Genomic DNA, 19,253 nt, shown 5'->3' with positions numbered 1-19,253 from the left:
CCCAATCCAAAGAGCAGTGGGGATACCACCACTTCCCTAGGGAACCTACTGCCATGTTGGTGGAAGAGCTTTATAACCACTGTCCATTTGCTCTCATGTCCAAGAACCATGCCATACCTGCCACAGCACTGCTAAAGCAGACAGCAAACTCTGAGCGGGACGCACTGAGCAGCACACCTGCCGTAGGGTTGGCCTCCCCAGGCACAGCTGAGCACAACGAGGGGCAGGGGCTGCCTGCTGCCCCAGGTGCACACACTCAGCACTCCTCTGTGAAGCTGTCCCACCTGGGTCCGCTCCCCCCTGCAGAGCCATGGGGAGCAGAAACCGCCCCTGCAGCAGTTTCTCTTCCCCAGCAGTCTCATGAAGTGGTCCCACAGAATCCAATTCTTTGCCTTCTTGGTTTCACATCAGCTCATCTTGTGGAACCAATTCAGCACCCAGCGGCTCCCCGTGATAGAACGCTAGCTCTGTTATCCTCAGTTTTGAGCTGACCCATCCTTACTGACCCAGGCACTGACAACACGTGCATAAACCATGCCAAGTGCTTCCATGCATGCTGCAAGCTTCCCAACAGAGCTAGCGAGTGCAGCAAGCACACCAGCACCAACAGGGGATGCTACAGAAGAAACTTTTAAGGGTCTCTGTTTTTCAAAGCTTTTAGCCTTTCTCACTCACCCTCAGCCTCCCTGTGCCTTTATAAGGGGAAGGCCATTCAGTCCGGCACTGAGCATCACCTGGCCGCACCAAACACCCCTGCCCCGAGCACATCAGCACCCCTCAGTAAGTGCTATCGATGCATTCAAGAGCTCTACTTCAGCTGCACAGATGTTCTGTGTTTGCGTTCCATATGGTAATAACGCTGCTGCAGTGTGCGTTCAGATTGGAGACAAAGGCTGGCATTCCCTACAGACCAGCACAGCACCCAGACAGGTGTGTGTTCCATCAGCTGCTCCCACACAAGGTGGAACAGACTGCTTCAGCAACTTCATGAGACAAGCACAGGAATGTGTCACAGGTAAAATGCCCACTCCTGACTTCTTGAACCAGAATTCTGTGCCCACACCCTAACAGCATCCCAGCCACTTTCCATCTCAATGTGCTGAATGTTAATAATACTGAAGAAGTTGCATAGTAAAGATCAGCCCAGCTTTCCAAATGAAGCTCCTGGTTTGTTTGGGTGGCTTCTTTTTTCATTAACTGGAGAAAAGGACAACTTTTATGGGTTCTTTCTCACAAGCAGCCTGTTCTATAGCAAAAGCATCTAAGAAAAGTAAATCAGAGTGAAAAAAGCTGGAAACTCAAGATGGAAGTTGGGCCATTAAACCTTTTTTCTACAAGAACTGCATCCTGGCAAAGCTTCTACGTAGGACAGCACAACAGCCAGACCCCCAGGGTTGCACTGATGCCCAATGTCAGCAGCCACGGGTTGGCATCCACAGAGACAGCAACTGCTGCTCTGCAGGGGGCCGCCCCAACCCCTGGGCACCCACCTGTCACAGCCCTGCGGTTCATTACTGGGCACACATGAGGTAGGAAAAGGTGCTCGGTCTGTTCACTTATTCATCTTCTACACAGCTAAAAAGTGTTCTGAAGGTGCACGGGAGATGAACGTGATCGTCACTACCTCCATTTTACAGTCACAAAAATGCTGGAGTAGAGAAAACCCACACAGGTATTTCTGGCTCCTACCCTTGCACAACAATAAATAAAAATCCCTAATTCATTTCACTTTGAGTAAATAACTGCTGAACAGATCCTCCTGCATGTCAACCCAAACCAACCCCCACCCCCCCCCCCAGGCCCATTGAGGCCCTCAGACCCGCAGCTCACAGAGACGTGGGAGCACGAGATGGACGGCACAACGTCCCGCTGCGGTCTGCAGCACCACCTCGCTGGGTGTGAGCAGCGGCACGGCCGCCCACTGCCTCCAACGCTGAGGACTCCGGCCGGCACGAAGCCCTGCGGGCAGCAAGGAGCAGCAGCACTGCAGGCACTGAGCTGTCCGCCCGCAGCTGCTTCCCCGCAGCAAACCGAGCACAGAGACACTGGAAGGTGCAGAACTCTCTGAACTGCGTCTGCTCTCTGGTCTGCGTGCTGGGAAAGAACTTTGGAGCAGCGGGCAGCACGTGGCGCAGGTGCTGCAGCCAGAGCCCGGTTCTGCTCCCAGACCGTCCCGGGGCTGAGACCCAGCGCTGCTCCCCCAGGGCCCTCCTCGGCACGGCCGTGAAACCCCCCCCGTTTTTCTGCCCGTTGTTCAGTCTCGCAGGGCACAAAGCCGCAGCCTGCGGGGGCTGCAGAGCTTCTCTGAAACAAGTTCCTTTTTTTTTTTTTTTTTTTTCCTGTTGCTTCTCAAAAGCGTACGACTGTCACCAAGAATGTCAACAGGAACAAAAGCAGCAGTGCAAAGAGTCGGCCGCGGTGCTGCGCCGAGGGATGTCTCAATGCGGGAGCAGAACCCAAACGGCTGCGAGCGGTGATTCACAGCGCTGAACTTTTAGAAGAGACGCCGAGATGACAGCGGGACAGTCATAATGTGTCAGGAACTTACATCACCGCCCTCCCCAGCGCCGCACCGCTTCCTCCCGCACCGCCCCGCGGCGCTCAGCCCGCACACCCCGCACTGCCCGCTGCTGGCGGCCCGGCCCGGCCCGGCACGTGCGCGGGGCTGCGGCGGCGCCCGTTCTTACAGCGAACGAACCGACAATTCAAAAGACAAAAAGCGGCGATGCGGCACCGCCCCCCCCCCGCAGCCCGGGCTCCCCGCGCTCCCCCCGCACGTGTCCGCACGCAGCCCCGGGCCCGGCCCCGCCGCCTCCCGCCCCCGCGCGGCCCGTTCTCCCCCGGGGCCGTCCGGCGGGGCCAGGCTCGGCGCGGCGCTCGGCGGGGCCCCGCGGAGCTCACCTGCGGCCGGACGAGCGGCGGGGCCCGCGCGGGGCGGCCCGGAGTCGGAGCGGAGCGGCGCCGCGTCCCGGAGACAACTTCGGCCTCCCGCGCGCCCCCGCCTCCCGCGCGCGCGCGCCCTCGGCGGCTGCCACGCAGGCCGGGCCGGGAGCGCGCGCGGCCCCGCGCTGCCCACCTGCGGCCCCGCGTACCTGGCGGCCGGCGCTGCCCCCGCTCCTCCGGGCGCGTCTGCGTCCGCGCGCGTTTTCCACGTCCCGCGATGAGTCACCGCGCGGAGCTGCCCCGGAGCGAGGGAGCATGAGCGGAGCCCTCCCACCGCCCTCCCGCGGCCGGCCTCCCCCGGAAAGGGCCGGCTTCCCGCACCCAGCGCGGCCGGGAGGCGGCGGGGAGGGCGCGGCGGGACCGATCCGGGCCGGGCCCCCAACCCAGCGCGGCCCCGGGGCGGGGAGGGCCGCGGGTTGCGCGTCCGCTTAGCGCTGCGCCGGGTTTTGCACGAGTGGAGAAAAAGCGGAGAGCGAACGCGGCAGTCAATAAAAGCGAAAGTGCAAGTCTGGTTTACTTGGCCCGACCGGGCGGAACCGCGGCTCCGGGCAGCAGCACCTGCGGGCCCCGTGGGCGGCGCGGCCGCGTTCAGTCCCAGTGGGTGCCGGCAGCCCCGCCGGCCGCACCGCCGCCTCTCCTCCTACAGCTCTGCGCCAAACGAGCGCGAATTCAGGGCGTACAGAGCGGGCGACCGCGCACGGACCGCACAGCGCGAGGCTTCCGCTGCGTCCCGCGGTGCGGTGCTGCCGGAGCAGATCCTCGCACAGCTCTCTCCCGCGGGGCAGATGCCGCGCAGCTCCGCGGCGCTCCTCGCTGGAGACAGAGCAGGAGACACAACAGATGGAAGCCGTGCGGCCACCTGGTTCTAAAGCAAATCATACCATCAATCTATCGGTGTGAAATCTGAAACATGGGAATGTGCTTGGAGAAACAACACGAATTCCTTTTTTTCCCCCTCCCAACTCGATTTCCCCGAGGTCTGTCGGTGCTCCGTTCCAAAAATGCATTTCTTTTTCTGAAAAACGGTGCCAGTGGACGGAGGTGCACAAACCTGCGTGCTTTATACCAAAACAAAACCCAAAGAAAGGATCCTTCCTTCGGCTGCCATGAGTTCCTCTTTCTATTACAGAAAGCTGTTTTTAAAGATCTGCCACGTTCCCGTGCACAGCTCCAAGATCCAGGCCCTCGCTGCTAAATTACACACACAGAATTACTTTGGATTATCCACAGCAACTCGGTTAAGAAAGAAAATTACATTTCCTCAATGACGTCTCGTCAGAAATAGGCTTTCCTTCATACAAACTGCCCCAGTTCTCTCTGGGGCTCCGGGTGCTCATGGGGCAGCCCTGCTGTCCCACCGACCGCTCTGCTCCCAGCGCTCAGACACGGATGAGCACTGCAAACACAGTGCTGCCAACACAGCACTGCAATCATGGCACTGCACTGTGTGGCTGAGCGGAGCCGGTGGGGAATGCCCTCACCCTGGTGGGTATGAGGTTCCCAGCAATGACCCTACCTCTGGGAAACTGCAACATTCTCAACCCAACTCTTCAAGGATTTTAAATCAACACAGAGTCGATGTGATTGATTTACTCTATGCCGAGTGCTAAACGCAACTGTCACCATACCCTTCATCCCCCATCCCGTATTGATAATTCCCAGCCTTACTGACTTAATATATGTGTACTGAGTTATGGTTCATTTCCTATCAACATCCACTGCTAAAAGTTATTTTCAGAAAAAAAAAAAAAAAAAAAAAAGCCCTTCTTCCTGCACTGAAAGGTGCAGAGCTCTCCAAGATCCCACTTTCCAGCAGCACCACAGGCGATGGCCATAGCTCCCTTCCCCTCCCCTCGCTGCCCTGCACATGCTGTGTGCTCGCTGTCTCCGTGCTGTGTCTGCAGCCCTACGCTCGGTTCTCGGATTTCTGTAAGGTTTGAGTCCCAGAGGAAGCATTAATGCTAAAGGAATGCATACCAGCGTGGAACTCGTCTAAAAGTCAGTACGAAATCTCTCCAACAGATTGCTCAGAGAAACACCTCTTTTTCACCATATTTAAGGCCTGCAGATGGATCTTATGAGCATTTGTGCAACAGTTTGGTCTCAGGCTGATAAGAGCACTGCAAAAAGAGATAAACACAGTGGAGGAGATGAAGCAGCGGCCTGCAGGCAGACGCAGCGACCCTGAGTGCTCCAGCCACACCGCCTGTGGATCTCATCAGGGAACCGAATGGGACTGGTGGCAGAATATCCTGCGCAGCGTGAGAGCTGGAGCCTGGGATCGCCATCCAGGAAAGGGGAGATGGGAAAGTATGATGGAGAAAATGTCCCTTTTTGTGGAGTTTTATTGCCCAGAAGAAAGACACGATTTCTTTTAGAGAAGAAGGGATCTGGAAAGCAGGCTCAGGGGGTGCCTGCGGGGTGGAACAGAAGGAATGCTCATATAGAAAATTTAACATCGCGTCCTCATTATTGGTTCTTGCATGTTGGGAAGGTTTAAGTGGCAAGGAGCACTGCTCATTCATTTCTTTGGTCAGTGGGAAGCAGCGCAGGGTGGCAGAGAGGCAGTGGAAGAGGCCACGTGTCCCCTCCTGTGTGCCTTCTTGGCCCTATTCACCCCATCAGGACAAGAGGAGAGTGGTGAGGGGGTGCCCACATCCTTCAGTGTGGGACGCAGCATGCTGACCCCACTGCACACTGTCCCCATCACACAATGTCCCCATCACACACTGACCCCATTGCATGCTGTCCCCACTGCAATTCTCAGGATGGGGCAGGAGCTGCCACCATGCCAGCCAAGGACTTGGAGGTGAAGCCCAAGCCCTTGCTTTTGCATTCAGACAAAGAACAGAGGCACAGAGGCCAGGGCAAGGCCCCCAGCAGCCTGTGCTGCTGAGCAGATGGGCTGCCATGTTCTCCATCAGCTCCAGTTTTTAAGGTCATGCCTGGATAATGAGCATCACAGCACTTAAGCCTACTGATCATGAATATATGGATGAATATGGACTTGTGCACTTTCATTCCTACAGCCCTGCTTGTGTACGTTCTCCCTGTCCCAATAGGGCTTGCCTGCCCTGGGGTGTCCCTGCAGACCCCAGACCCCACGGAGCAGTGTCTATTGTGCTGGAACTCTCTCAGCCCTGGCAGGCAGTGTCTGTATAAGGGGGTACCCTTACATTTGTTACAGTTTATGTCAGCAGTTGTGCAGTGTTTGAAGCACCTCGACCCTGATGCAGTGCCTCCCCATTGCTGCAGGGCTGACCTCAGCCCCCGAGCGTGGGGCTGGAGCTGCATGCAGCACCCAAGCAGGGGGACAGCAGGAGGGCTCAGCCAGGTGAGAACCCAAACCACCAATGTGGTTGCTGGGAAGGGCAGCACTCTGCTGTGGTACCATGCGAGCAAAGCAACAGCTTCACTGCTATTTCTGCCTGCTTTCTTAATGAACTGTCCTGAGTGGATTCCTGTTTGCACAGTGTCTCTGGTTGTCAGCAGTATTCAATGTGTTCCCTTATTCAGCCATGCTGGAGGCTTCAGTTTTTGTTGGAGAGGTTTTCTCTCTCACCCATTCATGTGCAGATTTCTTGAAAGAAGAAAAGAATTAGAAAAAGGGGAAAGAATTGGAAAATGGAAGGAGAAGAGAAAAAGAAAACGAGAAAGAGAAGGAAGGAAAAGAAAGGGAAGGGAAGGGGAGGGAAGGAAAAGGAAAGAAAAAGAAAAAGAAAAAGAAAAAGAAAAAGAAAAAGAAAAAGAAAAAGAAAAAGAAAAAGAAAAAGAAAAAGAAAAAGAAAAAGAAAAAGAAAAAGAAAAAGAAAAAGAAAAAGAAAAAGAAAAAGAAAAAGAAAAAGAAAAAGAGAAAAAGCAACTGACTCCAGATTGTGCAGCTCTGGTTTTAACAGGTCCAGGCCCTTCCCCTCCTTCCCTGACATTCCTCCTCGTGACCCTTCCACGAGTTTTGGGTGAGTTCTGTAGGAATGCACTGCTCTCAGCTCCGCGCTCCGCTGCTGCTCAGCTGCTGGCAGAGCTCTGCGGCTCCGCGCCAGATGTGGGGAGCGCGGCCCTGCCAGGAGCTGTGCGTGCACCTTCCCGTCCACAGCCCTGCACAAAGGGGAAATTTGCTGAAGAATCTGATATGGGTAATGCTTTTCTTTTGTGAGTTGTTCTTCACTGCTGAGGTCCGCTCCCAGCATCGGTGCTACAGAATTTCACAGCTACAGAAAGCAGGATACGCTCTGCCATGGGCTGCAGCAGGAGCAGGACAGACTCAGGACCTTTGGGTCCCACTCATGAATCAGGGCTCAAACGGCACCCAGTGTTGTGCAAAAAGCCACAGAACAAAGGCAGATTCCTGCCCAGAAAAGGCTTCAAACTGCGTGTTACATTTTGGACTGACAATATGGATATGAGACATAAGAATGCAAATGAAAAATGAGGCAGTGCTGGTCAGCGTAACAACTGGGGTTCATACAACAGCAAGCTTCCATCTTTCCATCAGCCTTTTGTGTCCTCCTCCGCCTTATCAGCAGTGGCAGTGATGCCCACATGAAGATGCACGGCCCGACCCAGAGCTGGGAGAGTGTGGCAATAAATCACCGCACACAGAATGGCAGCACTACAGCTTTACAACTGTAACCTCCCATCCCACACAGTGCATGCTTACAGCAGATCTGAGCAGTCACAGTCAGCCAACCTTCCACTGCCTCCTCCACTTCTGCTGCTTTTCACAGTTTTGTATTAAATTATAAATTCTGTGATACCATCTCGAAGGTTAAATTTAATGCCATTTTAAAATCCCAGGAAACAAACGACAGATTTAACCTTTAAAACAGTATTATGAATGGAAGTTAAAATAATGGCATTGCACAGTTCTTAATGGTCAGGTGCTTTTTGTCCCTCCTGTGAAAGGTGCCGCAGAGATGCAGAGCATTACATTTATTTATTAATAATCCCACAAAGAAATTTTCATGACCACCACTGGGGACGGTGTGACAGGTGACACAGGCGACCTCCTGCCAGGAGTGACATCTCTCCCCTACAATTTACATTCTCTAAATGATTTGTGATCAAATTACTTACAGCACAGATTAGCTTCTCCCCCTGCTATTCACTCACGGCACCACATTCATCTGTTTGTTCCACAGAACCATAAAAATAATAATATGGAAAATCGGTGCCTTGGCTTCCAGGGTATTCCAAGATGGAAACAGCACGCCGGCCAGGAGATCGATTCCTGCTCTCGTTTTCTCAGGCACTGGGATTTGCATCTGGGGGAGATGTGGGTCGTTGGCTTGAAAAGAGCATTCGGAGTTCACATTTTGATTGCACAACCAGACAAACAAGCAAAGCGTCCCAATTAGAGGGAAGGAAATAATCAGCCTGCAGCTCGGTGGCACAGGGACTGAGAGGAGAGAGGGAGAAATGGGTTTGGAAGAGGCAGAGGACAGATCCCCAGCACCTTCTGGGTGTTGGGGAGACTGCAACCACTGGTGGCAGGGAAATAGTTAAAGGAATATATTAAAGGTGCAAAGGGTCTCCCGACCTCTGCCACTGTCAGTTCTGTCAATGGGTCTACAGATGCCAGTGGAATAATTACGGCCTATATTTAGATTATGGATGCGCCAGGCAGGGTGAAGGTTGAACATGAGGAATATGGTTGTTTGCAGTTCATTAGCGATGGGAGCAGCCCAGGGTGGGAGGAGGGCGCTGAACTGGATTCATCCCACCTGGAGTGCTTGTGCTGAGCTGCATAATGTCAGGGAAAGAGACCTGACTATGTGTGGAAACAAAAGCAATAAACGGGCGTTGCTGTCACATCCAGCAAGCCAAGAAAGGAAGAAAGGAAGGAAAAGAGAAAGCAAGGCAGGACTCCAGCTCTCGACCACATCGCTTCTGCATGGGCAGATGCAATGGCTGCCGAGAAACAGGCTGGGTGGAACAGACAGAAAGGCGGATAGCGTTTGGTGGGGTGCCTGCATGAGGCTGTGCGAGCTGCCTTGAGCTGTGTGCCGGGCAGTGCAAGTAGCACAGCCATGGCTCACTGCGGGCTGATGGGATCCTTCTCACAGCCTCTGCTGGAGACTGTCAGTGATGGAGCAAACCTCAGGGAGCCAATACTGCAAATACTGCTCACGTTAGGAGATCATGAGTTTTCCTTTCACTAACTACAGGACATCGAAGCCAAAAGAAACGTGAGCCCCAAATGAATTAAAGCTCAAAGCTCTCCCTGGAGAGATCACCATCACCTATTTACGGAAGAGGAACCTACGTGCTCTCTGTTCTGCATTTTCCCTGCTCTTCTTGCAGTTCTTTTCTGATCTGGAAAGCAATCCTGACAGTCTGGAGCTGAAACTTTCCCAGGTTTAAACTTATTCACGTTATTAATGCCATGGCATGAAGGTCTCGTTGTTCCAATTCTTTATTCACATCACCATATTGTTTTGCCAAAGTCCTAGGTCTTCCTAAAAGAGCCAGGAAGCAAGACCCAAAGCTTCACCCAGAACTGCATAAGGGCAGTGGTCAGGAGCAGGAGCCAAGCTACACTGCTCATATCTGCTGTGTCTACTTTGCCCAACGTATTTCCCTTATTTGAAACTTCCTTATGCATGCAGGCTTTGGTGGGGCAGAAGGAAGATCCCTTCTTGTCTGCTGGTCATGTCAGCAGGAAGCTCACACAGGACTCTTCCCTGCTATCCTCCTTTGGCAGACAAACAACTCAGAGGCCCTGAAGTGGGAGACGGTTTGCTGAGGGTCACAGAGCAGTGGTGGGCAGCAGGAGATGAGGCCCCAAAAGGTCAGATTTCCATTTTAAAGCAGGAAGGAAAAAAAGACCGTGTGCAAATCAACAACTTCCAGCCCAAATCCAATGTATATTCCCTTCAAGGGAAGAGATGGAAATGGTTTTGTGGTGTCCAGCCCTGTGTATGGCCATGCCAATACTGCAGGTCCTCAGCTTCCAACCAGTTGTGGCAACTTCGAGCAAACAGTGTCAAATGGAGGAGAGGTTGCAGTGAATGGAAAATGGAAAACAGATGCCATACCACTGCATGATTTCCTTGATGCTGGCTAAGAACGACCGATGGTTTCCCATCACACTGACTACACAGGCCCCAGTCAGATGGCTGGCAAAGTTTCTTTACTCCAAAACACTGGGGATAATGAATTCAGAAGTTCTGAACAGCTGCTTTTCATGGATCATTTAGAATTTGTGATGCAAATATAAAAAATCCATGTTAAATGCCCTCAACTAATTGAGTGGAGTACAGAAAATACAAAAGAATAGATCGCCGACCTTGGTGAAAACAGCACAAAAGCCTTCATCTGCCCAGAGAGACCGAGAAGGGAACGGAGGAGCGCAAGAGAGCAGCAGCCTCCATCCCTCCCTCAGGCTCAGGGGGGTAACTGCAGGGCTGTCCCTCTGGGAACATGGAGCAGCCCCCAGCTCCCTTCCTTACAAACTACAGCAGTGCAGAAAGAGGTGGGGAGCACTGGGATTCCACCACATCGCCAGCATCAGCCCTGGCAATTCAGAGCAGAATCAGATGTGGGAGGAGCAGAGGGAGCAGTTACAGATACCATCTGAAGAAGATGCTCATGCATAGCTCAGAAGGCACAAGCAGAGAGCAGGAGGGCCGGGCCGGGGCAGCAGGGCCGGCAGGAAGCAGGGCTGCAATGCTGATGCCCACAGACAGTGAGAGATGGAGAAGGCAACAGCAGCAAAACCGAAAGCAAAGGTTAACTGCGGCTTTCCAGGCTGACGTGGCAGAGCCATTCACCTTGGAAAAACAAGAGTGAGATCATGTGGCCTGGCTGTATATCTCAAACCCCTAGCATTTTTCCTTAGCTAGGTGTGTGCTCCAAAGGTACTGACTGTGAAGCACCAGCTGCCTGGAGGAGGGGCCATTAGTGCTGCTCGCAGATAAGGTGTTACCCTCCCAGGGCTCCCTGTATGGAAGAGAGCAGCAAGGTCCAGCAGCGAGTGAGTCTCTGCAGTTGTAGTTTTCTAAAATTGGAGCGTCACGTCCGCCGGCCGCGCATACCAGCCCTGCTCCTGTCAGCTGTTCCCCACTTCATCACCGCGTTCCTTCGAGGAGAGCAGATCCCTGTGCTGCTGCTGCTGCTGCTGCTGCACCACCACACCTTGCCCAGGTTGCGTCTGCGAGCAGCGGCGGCACAGCAACGCGGGAAGCAATATGGGCCCATCTATTATTTATGCCAGCTGCTCCCCTTGGGCCTGAACAAGCAAGAAGCTCTCTTTCACATCTTATAATTGTTGGTCAGACTCCAAGAGAGACAAAGGGATGTTGTAAATGCAGTTTCATCTGAGCTTGGTAAAACACTCACCGAGGGCAGAGGCAGCAGATTTCCTTTGTGTGGGGAGGCAGGAGCTACAGATCGTGTTTAAATTAACATCCACAAGGAAGGACTCCTCTCTCTCGTTCCGATTTACCTTTTCTAGAGCAGCTCTCTGCCCTCGCAGGGTTTTGGTGGCACTTCTGCAGCAGCCCCAGCTCTGTGCCCTCTGAGTGGGTGCTGCTCAGGAAGCTCAGTGCTGACTCAGCCTGGGCGGCATCTCCGTCCTCACTGCTGTGAGAAACCACAGGGCAGAATGTGCCGGTGCCCCTGGTTCAGCTGCTGGACGGATGCAGGGCTTCCTTTGCAACAGGAAGGAAGCAGGGAGGCACTGCAGCAGTGCCACTGCTGTCAAAAATAAGAGCAGGGACGTGCAAAGAGCCCGAGGATCCAGAGCACAGCGGGATGGCAGCCAGGTGTGTGCCAGGGCTGGGAGAGTGCTGGAACGGAGCTCACACTGCATCACAATCAGTGAGTGCCCAGACAGGGCCGGGCAGGCTGCCAGGACAACGGCATTTGGAAAACCACAGTGCTCAGGTTTGGACGGGGCTGAGGAACCCATTCCAATTACTGTACAGCATCTGGAGCCACGGCCAACGAGAGAGCACACACCATTGGTGACACCCAGCGGGAACCAAGGCGGACGTCACAAAACTATCTGATACTCAGCACAACCCACATGGCTTTCATTACGTCCAAATTGTAAAAGAAAATATATACACATTAAATAAAAGCAGCAGAATTCTGTGAACGTGTGCTTGGCAGCCTGCATTCGGGTTACAAACGCTCGCTGTGTGCTCTGCAGGGCTGCGATGTGCCGTCACAGCACGCCATGCTCTCAGACACAATTTTGGCCAACACGTCCTCAAAAAGCAAACAGACAAAAGCAAGTAACTAAATCACTGAGTGCTTCCACAGCCTGTGGGCTTGGGCAGCTCGGTGCCTGCGAACAAAGCTGGTGTGGATCACAGACCTCAGCTCTGACTGCTGCAAGCCTGGCTTCCTAAGGATGCAAACTTCTGCATCACGCCGTCCATCTGCCGCCCCACCTCCTCCAGTTCTCTCTCTTCATCTCACTGACCATCGAAAGAAGTGGGTGAGAACACGCAGTGAGCTCAGGAGCAACGTAAGCAGCATTTACACCATAAAGTATGCTGCACTCATGAGATGTGTACAGAAGGAAGCAGTCTCTGAGAAGGGATTGTTTCATGAGGGGCTGACTTCAAAATGAGTCATTTAGTACAGAGCAGCGATTGTGACTGTTAAAAGCTCTGGACTGAGCCCACATCCCGGCTCCAGCGCCTGCCCAGCTCCCGGCACGGCTCCCAGCACCACGTCCCCAAGGACACCCCAGCCCTCACTGCTTCTCTGCTTCTGTAACAGCTTCAGGTACACGAGAGCAGTGCTCGGGCACCATGCAGCGCTGGCACTGAGCTGAGCACACACACTGCCATCAGGCAGAACCACGGCTCTCCACAGCAGCTTTGTGAGGGCAGCAGCTCACCCGCCGGGCAGCACTGCCACGGGACAGCCAGCGTGGGAGAAACAGGGCTGCTCCTGTGTGAGCACCACAGCCTGCCGTGGGACCAGCAAACGCAGATACAGAACGGATTGTCTGCTTGATATTTTAAGTATGCGGACTTCGCGTGGCCACTTTAAAACTCTGCACCGAACTCCTTTCTTCTTTCCCTTCCCCCTGAAAACAGGTTTTGGGGATGGAAATTCTGATCTAAACCAAATCCCAGGAGCTCGACAATCCTTCTGCAGAACTTCCCTGAGAGCCTGGGACGTTGCCAGCTCTGTGTGCTGGAAAGGAAGGCTGCCAGGTCACAGGGCATGCCACAGATGGGATCTGCAGCCACTCAATTTAGGCCTGAAACAAGATTTACGGGAGTCCATCTGAAATCACAGAGAAAGGAAAAGATATGGGGAGGGACGAGACAGGAAACTGTGTGCTCAGATGGGACAAAGTGTCCAAAGTGGGGAGAGTATTCCTGCAAGTTTCCGTCTCTTTTTTAGGGATGGGGAAACCGATGTTTCCAGTAAAAAACAGCCTGTGAGCAGAGCGAACAGCAGCAGAGGGAAGAACGCAGACATGCCAGTCCTGCCACACAGCCTCACATCCATCCCATTCTCCTCCTTCTGCCCACACTGCTCTGCAGGGAGGATGCAGTGATGGGCAAGAGCTCCGGTCACCTCCCTGCTCGTTTCGGGGACCCGCAGGCAGACACCTGGCCTGCACAGCAGACACGTCCTACAGGGATGCCCCCCTCCAGCTGCATCCCAGGAACGGCCCCACCAACCACCTCCACTGTTCCTGTTGCTCCTCCTGTGCAGCACCTGGCCCTGCACCAAGCTGGTCCTCCCAAGCACTTGTCATTCGCTCTCTGCCCTCTCCTCCCCTCTTAAAAAAAGAAAGAAAACAAAACTGCTTCCCCACAGGCCGCAGACAGGAGATGCAGGTGCAGGCTGCACAAAGCTAATGAGCTCAGACCCCGGCACCCTGCACACTTGCATGCACAAGATGCCCGGCGCTTTGAAGAACACAAATGAAAAGAGCAGGAGCACAAGTGCGTGCACCTGTAGGAGACGCAGGGCTCCTCCCAGCCCATGGGCAGGCACACAGACAGAAGGACATGGCATGCTCCGGGGCCCACAGAATGCTCTCTGCTGCTGGCAGAGTGAGGGACCACCACTGCCCTCGTGCCCAGGCTCACACCGCCCTGAGGCTGTGCACCTCGCCCTATCCTGCAAGGAAACCCCCCAGGGGAGTGCTGGCGGTGGCGTATCTGAATCACTCCGTAGGTCAGCGGGAAGGAAACGTGCCCCAGCTTCAGCCAGTCCTGCCCAAATCAGTTCCCGGCTTTCCTGATCGCACCTCAGGATCCTGCACTTGTTTTCCTTCTTTGCTTTGTATGGGGCGGAAGGGGCGGAAGGGAGCTGCCTCCTCCCCTGCCCAGCAGCATGCTTGCCAGCTGCCCACAGCCGCCTCAGCAACCAGAACCCGCAGCTCCCTCCCATCCTTGTGCAGTGCTGGGAGCCCTGGGGATGGGCTTTGTTTTGCACAGCCCGTTTCTTTGAGGCACTCGGTCTCAAGCAGGGCTGCAGGGCACCCACTGCTGTGCTCAGTGCTGGGGGCAGAAAGGCAGCACGGAACCATCCACCACGAAGTCCCCAGGCGTGGGGCTGCAGCTCCGCGCAGAGAGCCGGAGGTCCTCCGATGGTTCCAGGCCCTCGGAATGGCGCTGCCACCGCTACTCCCGACTCCCAGCAGTGGGAGCGGGGATGGTCTCAGCCCCTCCTCCCAGAGCCTGGCTGGGGTTCCTCGCATTTCTTCTTTGCAGAATGCACCGAGTCCATTTTTTCCCTGTTAAATCATCTGATTTTTTTGGCTCCCCTTCCGACAGGAATTCTTTCTTTCTTTTGCATTAATTTTGCCCGGTTCCAGCGCTGACCCATGTTTATGAAACGGACTTATGAGCTGCAATGTTAACTAGCCTCAGTTTGCTGATTCAGCAGCAGAATAAATAGGTAATTACACCCCGCCATATGTGTCTCTAATTCCGAATAGATGGTGTCCAAAAGGCGCTGTGCATTACCAGCGGATGACTGGAGTTGGGACTGTAAAAATGAGTAAATTGGTCCCCAAGGCCAGAAAAGGCTCTGTCAAATCCCACTGTTTATATCATACTGAGTGGCTGACTTGTGGTTATTTTGTAATTTAATACTGCTAAATGTCAATGGGAAATCCTTTCAACTACAGTTTGATACCTAGTGACAGAAAATCATTCAAGACTTAGACAAAGCAGAGAGCTCGGAGAGGTGTGCCTTCTATCAATCTCTGCACATAGGGCACACTGGCAGCAGCTGCCCAGCCCCGCGGGGAGAGGTAAGCTGTGTCCTGCAGCCCTACAGCCCAAAGCCCTGCAGCCCTACAGCCCAAAGCCCTGCAGCCCCAAAGCCCTACAGCAAGGAGAACGCAGCTCCATGTGGCAGGAAACCGCACTGAGCTCGTGCTGTGCCAGCATGAGACAGGGGGACGCTGACCACAGCCTGGTCCCCAAACAGGGGAAGAGCTTTTCCTCTGTGCACAGTCCCAGAGCTCTGCTTGGGGCAGGCAGCAGCACCTGACATCCCTCTCTTTCTCCAGCACATCTCCTGTCTCAAGGGGCAGAGCAGAATAATTAGAGCTGGACAAAGCCTGTCTGCCGGATGGGGTAATTTACAAACGCTCCCACTGCCCACAACGCTAAGCCAAGAGAAAGCTTAATTAGAGGCACAGGAGAAATCCACCTGGGAAGGCATTAAGGCAGAGAAGTGTCCCTGCCCCACCTCCCCCAGCGGCATGGCCAGGCAGCAGGGTCCCACCCGCAGCTTCAGGCTCATCCCACCCCACCGGCCCACAGCCCTGCTCCTGCTGTGTGGGGCAGAGGCACACAAATAGGCTCTGCAGGGCTGCGAGGAAGATGCCCATCATGCAGTAATCCTCCTGCAGCCGGCATCGGCTCCCACTGCTGCTATCTGCAGCCAAAGAGGCACAGGGGGAGCGTGGGCTGTCCTCGGCCACCAGAAATTCCTGCTCGTCTGATCTTCCCTTCCCCACAGCCTGATCTGGCCCAGAACCCAAATTCCACAGCACCCACTGTGCTGCATCCTTGGGCTGTGCTGTGCCCAAAGCTGCTGGGCTGCCTGTTGCATGCACACAGCCTCCTGCGAGAGGAGATAAGGCTGCTGGAACTGAGATACGGCATGTAGGGGGATTTCCTAGCTCATAGCACTATCTCAGATTTCTACTTCTGACATCAGCAGACGGAAAAATCCGGTTTGCACAACAGTCCCTGTAAAGCAGGGCAGCCACTCCTATGCAGCAGAGCAGCCTGGCTCAGAAGCTCCCAAAGCCAAATTAACCCCAAACCGCTTCCTGCCAGAGCTCCCCATGGTCACATCCAGCCCAGGGCTGCAGGTGGGTGGGGGATGGGATGGCCCCTCGGCAGCTGACGGTGCCCCATACCACTGCTGGTGGTGAGGCCATATCCAACTGCCACCCCTCCTGCCCCACATCCCTGAGCCTCGTGCCAAGGGATACAGATCTGTGCCTTTGGGAAACACATACCAAAAAGGATGCTTGAGCACACACCATGGCGTGGGTCCTTCCCACAGTGGGTCAGCAGCAGGTAGGTGCAGAGCTGGGAGCACGCTGGGACAACGGCCACCTGGTATGGAGTAACGTGTCTGCATCCAGCCCAGGGGGAGACGGGTGAGGGGGGACATAGCCAGAGCTGTGGGGACAAACATGGCACACGGCCACGCACGGCCTGCCCCGGGCTGCCGTGTGCCCCTGCCTGGAGCGACACCTGCCAGGGCCCTCCGCTCCGGCTGAGAGAGATTAGAGGATGGCGAGGCAGCAGCACGGCCTCAGTTCATTAGAAAGAGTCCCGTTAATTGGGTATTAGCTGGCCTCTGCTGGGGATTGGGGACACATGGGCTGGGAATACGGGAGCGGCGGTGTGACGCGTGTCAGACGTCTGAACTCTGGCGGCTGGCACCGAGCGGGCAGCGCAGCCCTCAGCTGCCACGCTGTGCCCCTCCGAGACCGACGGCCATTGTGTGCACCGGGTAATCCCCGCACCGCAACGCCTCTCCTCCCGTCCCGCATTGTGTGCTGCACCTCCTGGGCTTCGCTCAGTTTAAAAATACATATTTGGGGCTTAATCCGTGCTGCTGCAGGGCACAAAGACTGGGCCGGCCCTGAGATCACCTGACATTAAGTCCCGAAACAAAGCCCTTAGGGCAGAGTCCTCACACTCTGGCACTAAAGTCTCAATTCCTGTCGCCTGGAAACATAACTGGATTGTCTTCGTTTAGCAGGATTATGTCTGAAAAAGCCTTTTGTTGCTGCCACTCTCTGCTGCGGGGCTGACAGCTGACTCGAGCCAGATGGGGGTCCCCCGGTCACGGTGATGCTGGGCTGACCCCCACCCAGCCACCCCTCGCCCCACACTTGGCCTCTCCTCCCGGGGCAGAGGGGAGGACCGCAGACCGGACACCTTTTGCCCCGGGTGCACCAGCGAGCTGTGTGCGGCCAGAGGAGGGCAGGGGCTGTGCTCGCTTTGTCCCTCTCTGCCCCGGTGCCGCAGGTACATTGGGCACAGCATCCTGCATAGGGGCTGCAGCGGCCACGTCTGTGGGGCTGCAAACACATCCATGGGGCTGTGACCCCGCAGCACGCCCAGTGTGAGTGCACAGCCCACCCCGCTCCCCACGCGGGTGCCTCTCTACCTTTAAGGCATGAGGTACTCTACACACAGCAAGAAGGTTTGCCTAATTAACTCCGATTGTATATGACACTGTCATGTTGATTTACTAAATATACGCGGGAAATCTCTTTATTTCACCAGCTGATTGGTGACATAATCTGGGTCTGTAAGGAGCAGCCTTGACACCAATTCCCTCTGGTTATGTTACCTGTCTTTTCCACCTGCAATCGCATCAATGAAGCCCACAAGGAACTTCAATAACTAATTTATTCATTTTGCTTCTGATTTATAGTAAAAAGGAAGGGATGTCAGGATACACTTGTCTAGAATGACAATCAAGCCCAGAACCCTTCCAAGCAGGCGCCTCCTCAAGTAGAAGGCTTCACCTCACAGCAGAGCACCGCGCAATTACCCACCCCTCCGCTGCCCCCGCAGACTCTCACCAGCCGGGAGAAAGCTTCCAGGTAACACCAGCCAGGAGCAGTCAATTACTGCGCTCCTCACCCACTGGAGGAGCAGCCATCCCCAGATGACGCGGGGCTTCTCCAGTCATGCTCCTCACGTCCCCACCCGCCCTACGACAATGGCTTTGTGTCCACCAGGCTGTGCTGAGGACACGCTTTTCTACCACCATATGGTCTGAAGTGCCCCACGAATGCTGGCATCACTGCTGTGAGCGGCGGGCACAGGACACAGAATGTTGGTGCAGCGAACCCACAGCTCTCTGTGGATGAGTCCCAGCAAAATCCTTCCCTTATACCAAAGTACAGATTTGCAAATCTCCCTTTGGTATGTGAAGAAAACGGACTCTACAACACCTCTGAAAATCTCATCCTAAAACATGGGAAATTTTTGAAAATTTAGTATGTAACCACGCACCAGAAGGTCAGACATCGCCCTTCGTGCTCAGCAGTGCCCAGTGCCTGGGCAGGTGTGCAGTGCTGGGGCTGGGCTGGGGGCGAGCTGGCCGCTCCACCGGCACTACCACTGCCCACTGCTCCCACTTGGAGCTTTTTCTGAGGCCCAGCCTGCTGCTGAAGCCTGGGGACAGACAGCGGAAGGAGCCGTGTGCTGGCACCCTGGGACACCATGGATGTCTCCTTCAGGACTTCTCTCAATTGCTCCAATTACTTCCCAAGCAAACGTGGAACAACAAAAGCCACAGAGCAAAGCCACTTGGATGGCCCTCATCGCTGCAGCCCCCTCACCGCAGCAAACCGAGCACCTCACGTGGCACAGCCAGCAGGGAGCGGGGCCAGCGCTCGGGGGCACGCGCAGATCCCTCGCCCAGGCATGCAGGGGCAGGAGATGGGGATGCACGCCTCCATTGGATGAGAGCCTAGTTAAGGTCCGTCTGTGTCAGCCCAAAGCTTAATCTGGATTGATGCAAACTGCAGAAAGTATCATTAAAGACTGTCTGGGGAAGCCAGAAAGCTTCTCTGCTCCCTCCTTGTCTTCCCTGATAATAGAGATATTTCTGTTTACGAAGGTGGACTTGATCCTCAGAATTTCCTCTGCAGATCTCTAGTATTTGCATGTGTCACCCTGTTTTCCCTGGCTCATTAATCACTCACTGTGCTTGTCAAACCGGAGCAGTGCCTGCTGTGCTCCCACAACCTGCTCGAGGGGCCCCGGGCTGCGCGCTCCCAACACTGCGCTCCCAACACTGCGCGCTCCCCGCACTGCTCTGCAGCGGCTCTGCAGAAG

The 19,253-nt window shown here is 54.8% G+C and overlaps 1 protein-coding gene across 6 annotated transcripts in view; it reads right to left on the bottom strand.

The window, feature by feature from the left end:
- The window catches only part of NEK6 (NIMA related kinase 6), a 111,372-nt gene that overhangs the window by 43,051 nt on the left and 49,068 nt on the right, over window positions 1-19,253 (bottom strand). The window contains exon 1 of one of the 6 annotated variants that reach the window (XM_040649044.2): window positions 3,502-3,733. The exons of 1 other annotated variant lie outside the window; for it this stretch is intronic. Coding sequence is in view for 1 of the 5 variants with exons in the window: in XM_040649042.2 (XP_040504976.1) it covers window positions 3,077-3,200 (124 nt within the window). In the remaining 4 variants the exon portion in view is untranslated. Of the gene's footprint in view, window positions 1-1,830; window positions 2,100-2,901; window positions 3,253-3,501; window positions 3,734-19,253 lie in introns of those variants that run through there. 4 more of the 6 variants (XM_040649042.2, XM_015279409.4, NM_001012531.2 and 1 more) reach the window with 4 other exon arrangements.

The sequence above is a fragment of the Gallus gallus genome, chromosome 17 (genome assembly GCF_016699485.2).
Source record: "Gallus gallus isolate bGalGal1 chromosome 17, bGalGal1.mat.broiler.GRCg7b, whole genome shotgun sequence".
Lineage (NCBI taxonomy): Eukaryota > Metazoa > Chordata > Aves > Galliformes > Phasianidae > Gallus > Gallus gallus.
The sequence above is the reverse complement of the archived record's forward strand: the minus strand, read 5'-3'. Positions and strand labels throughout refer to the sequence as shown.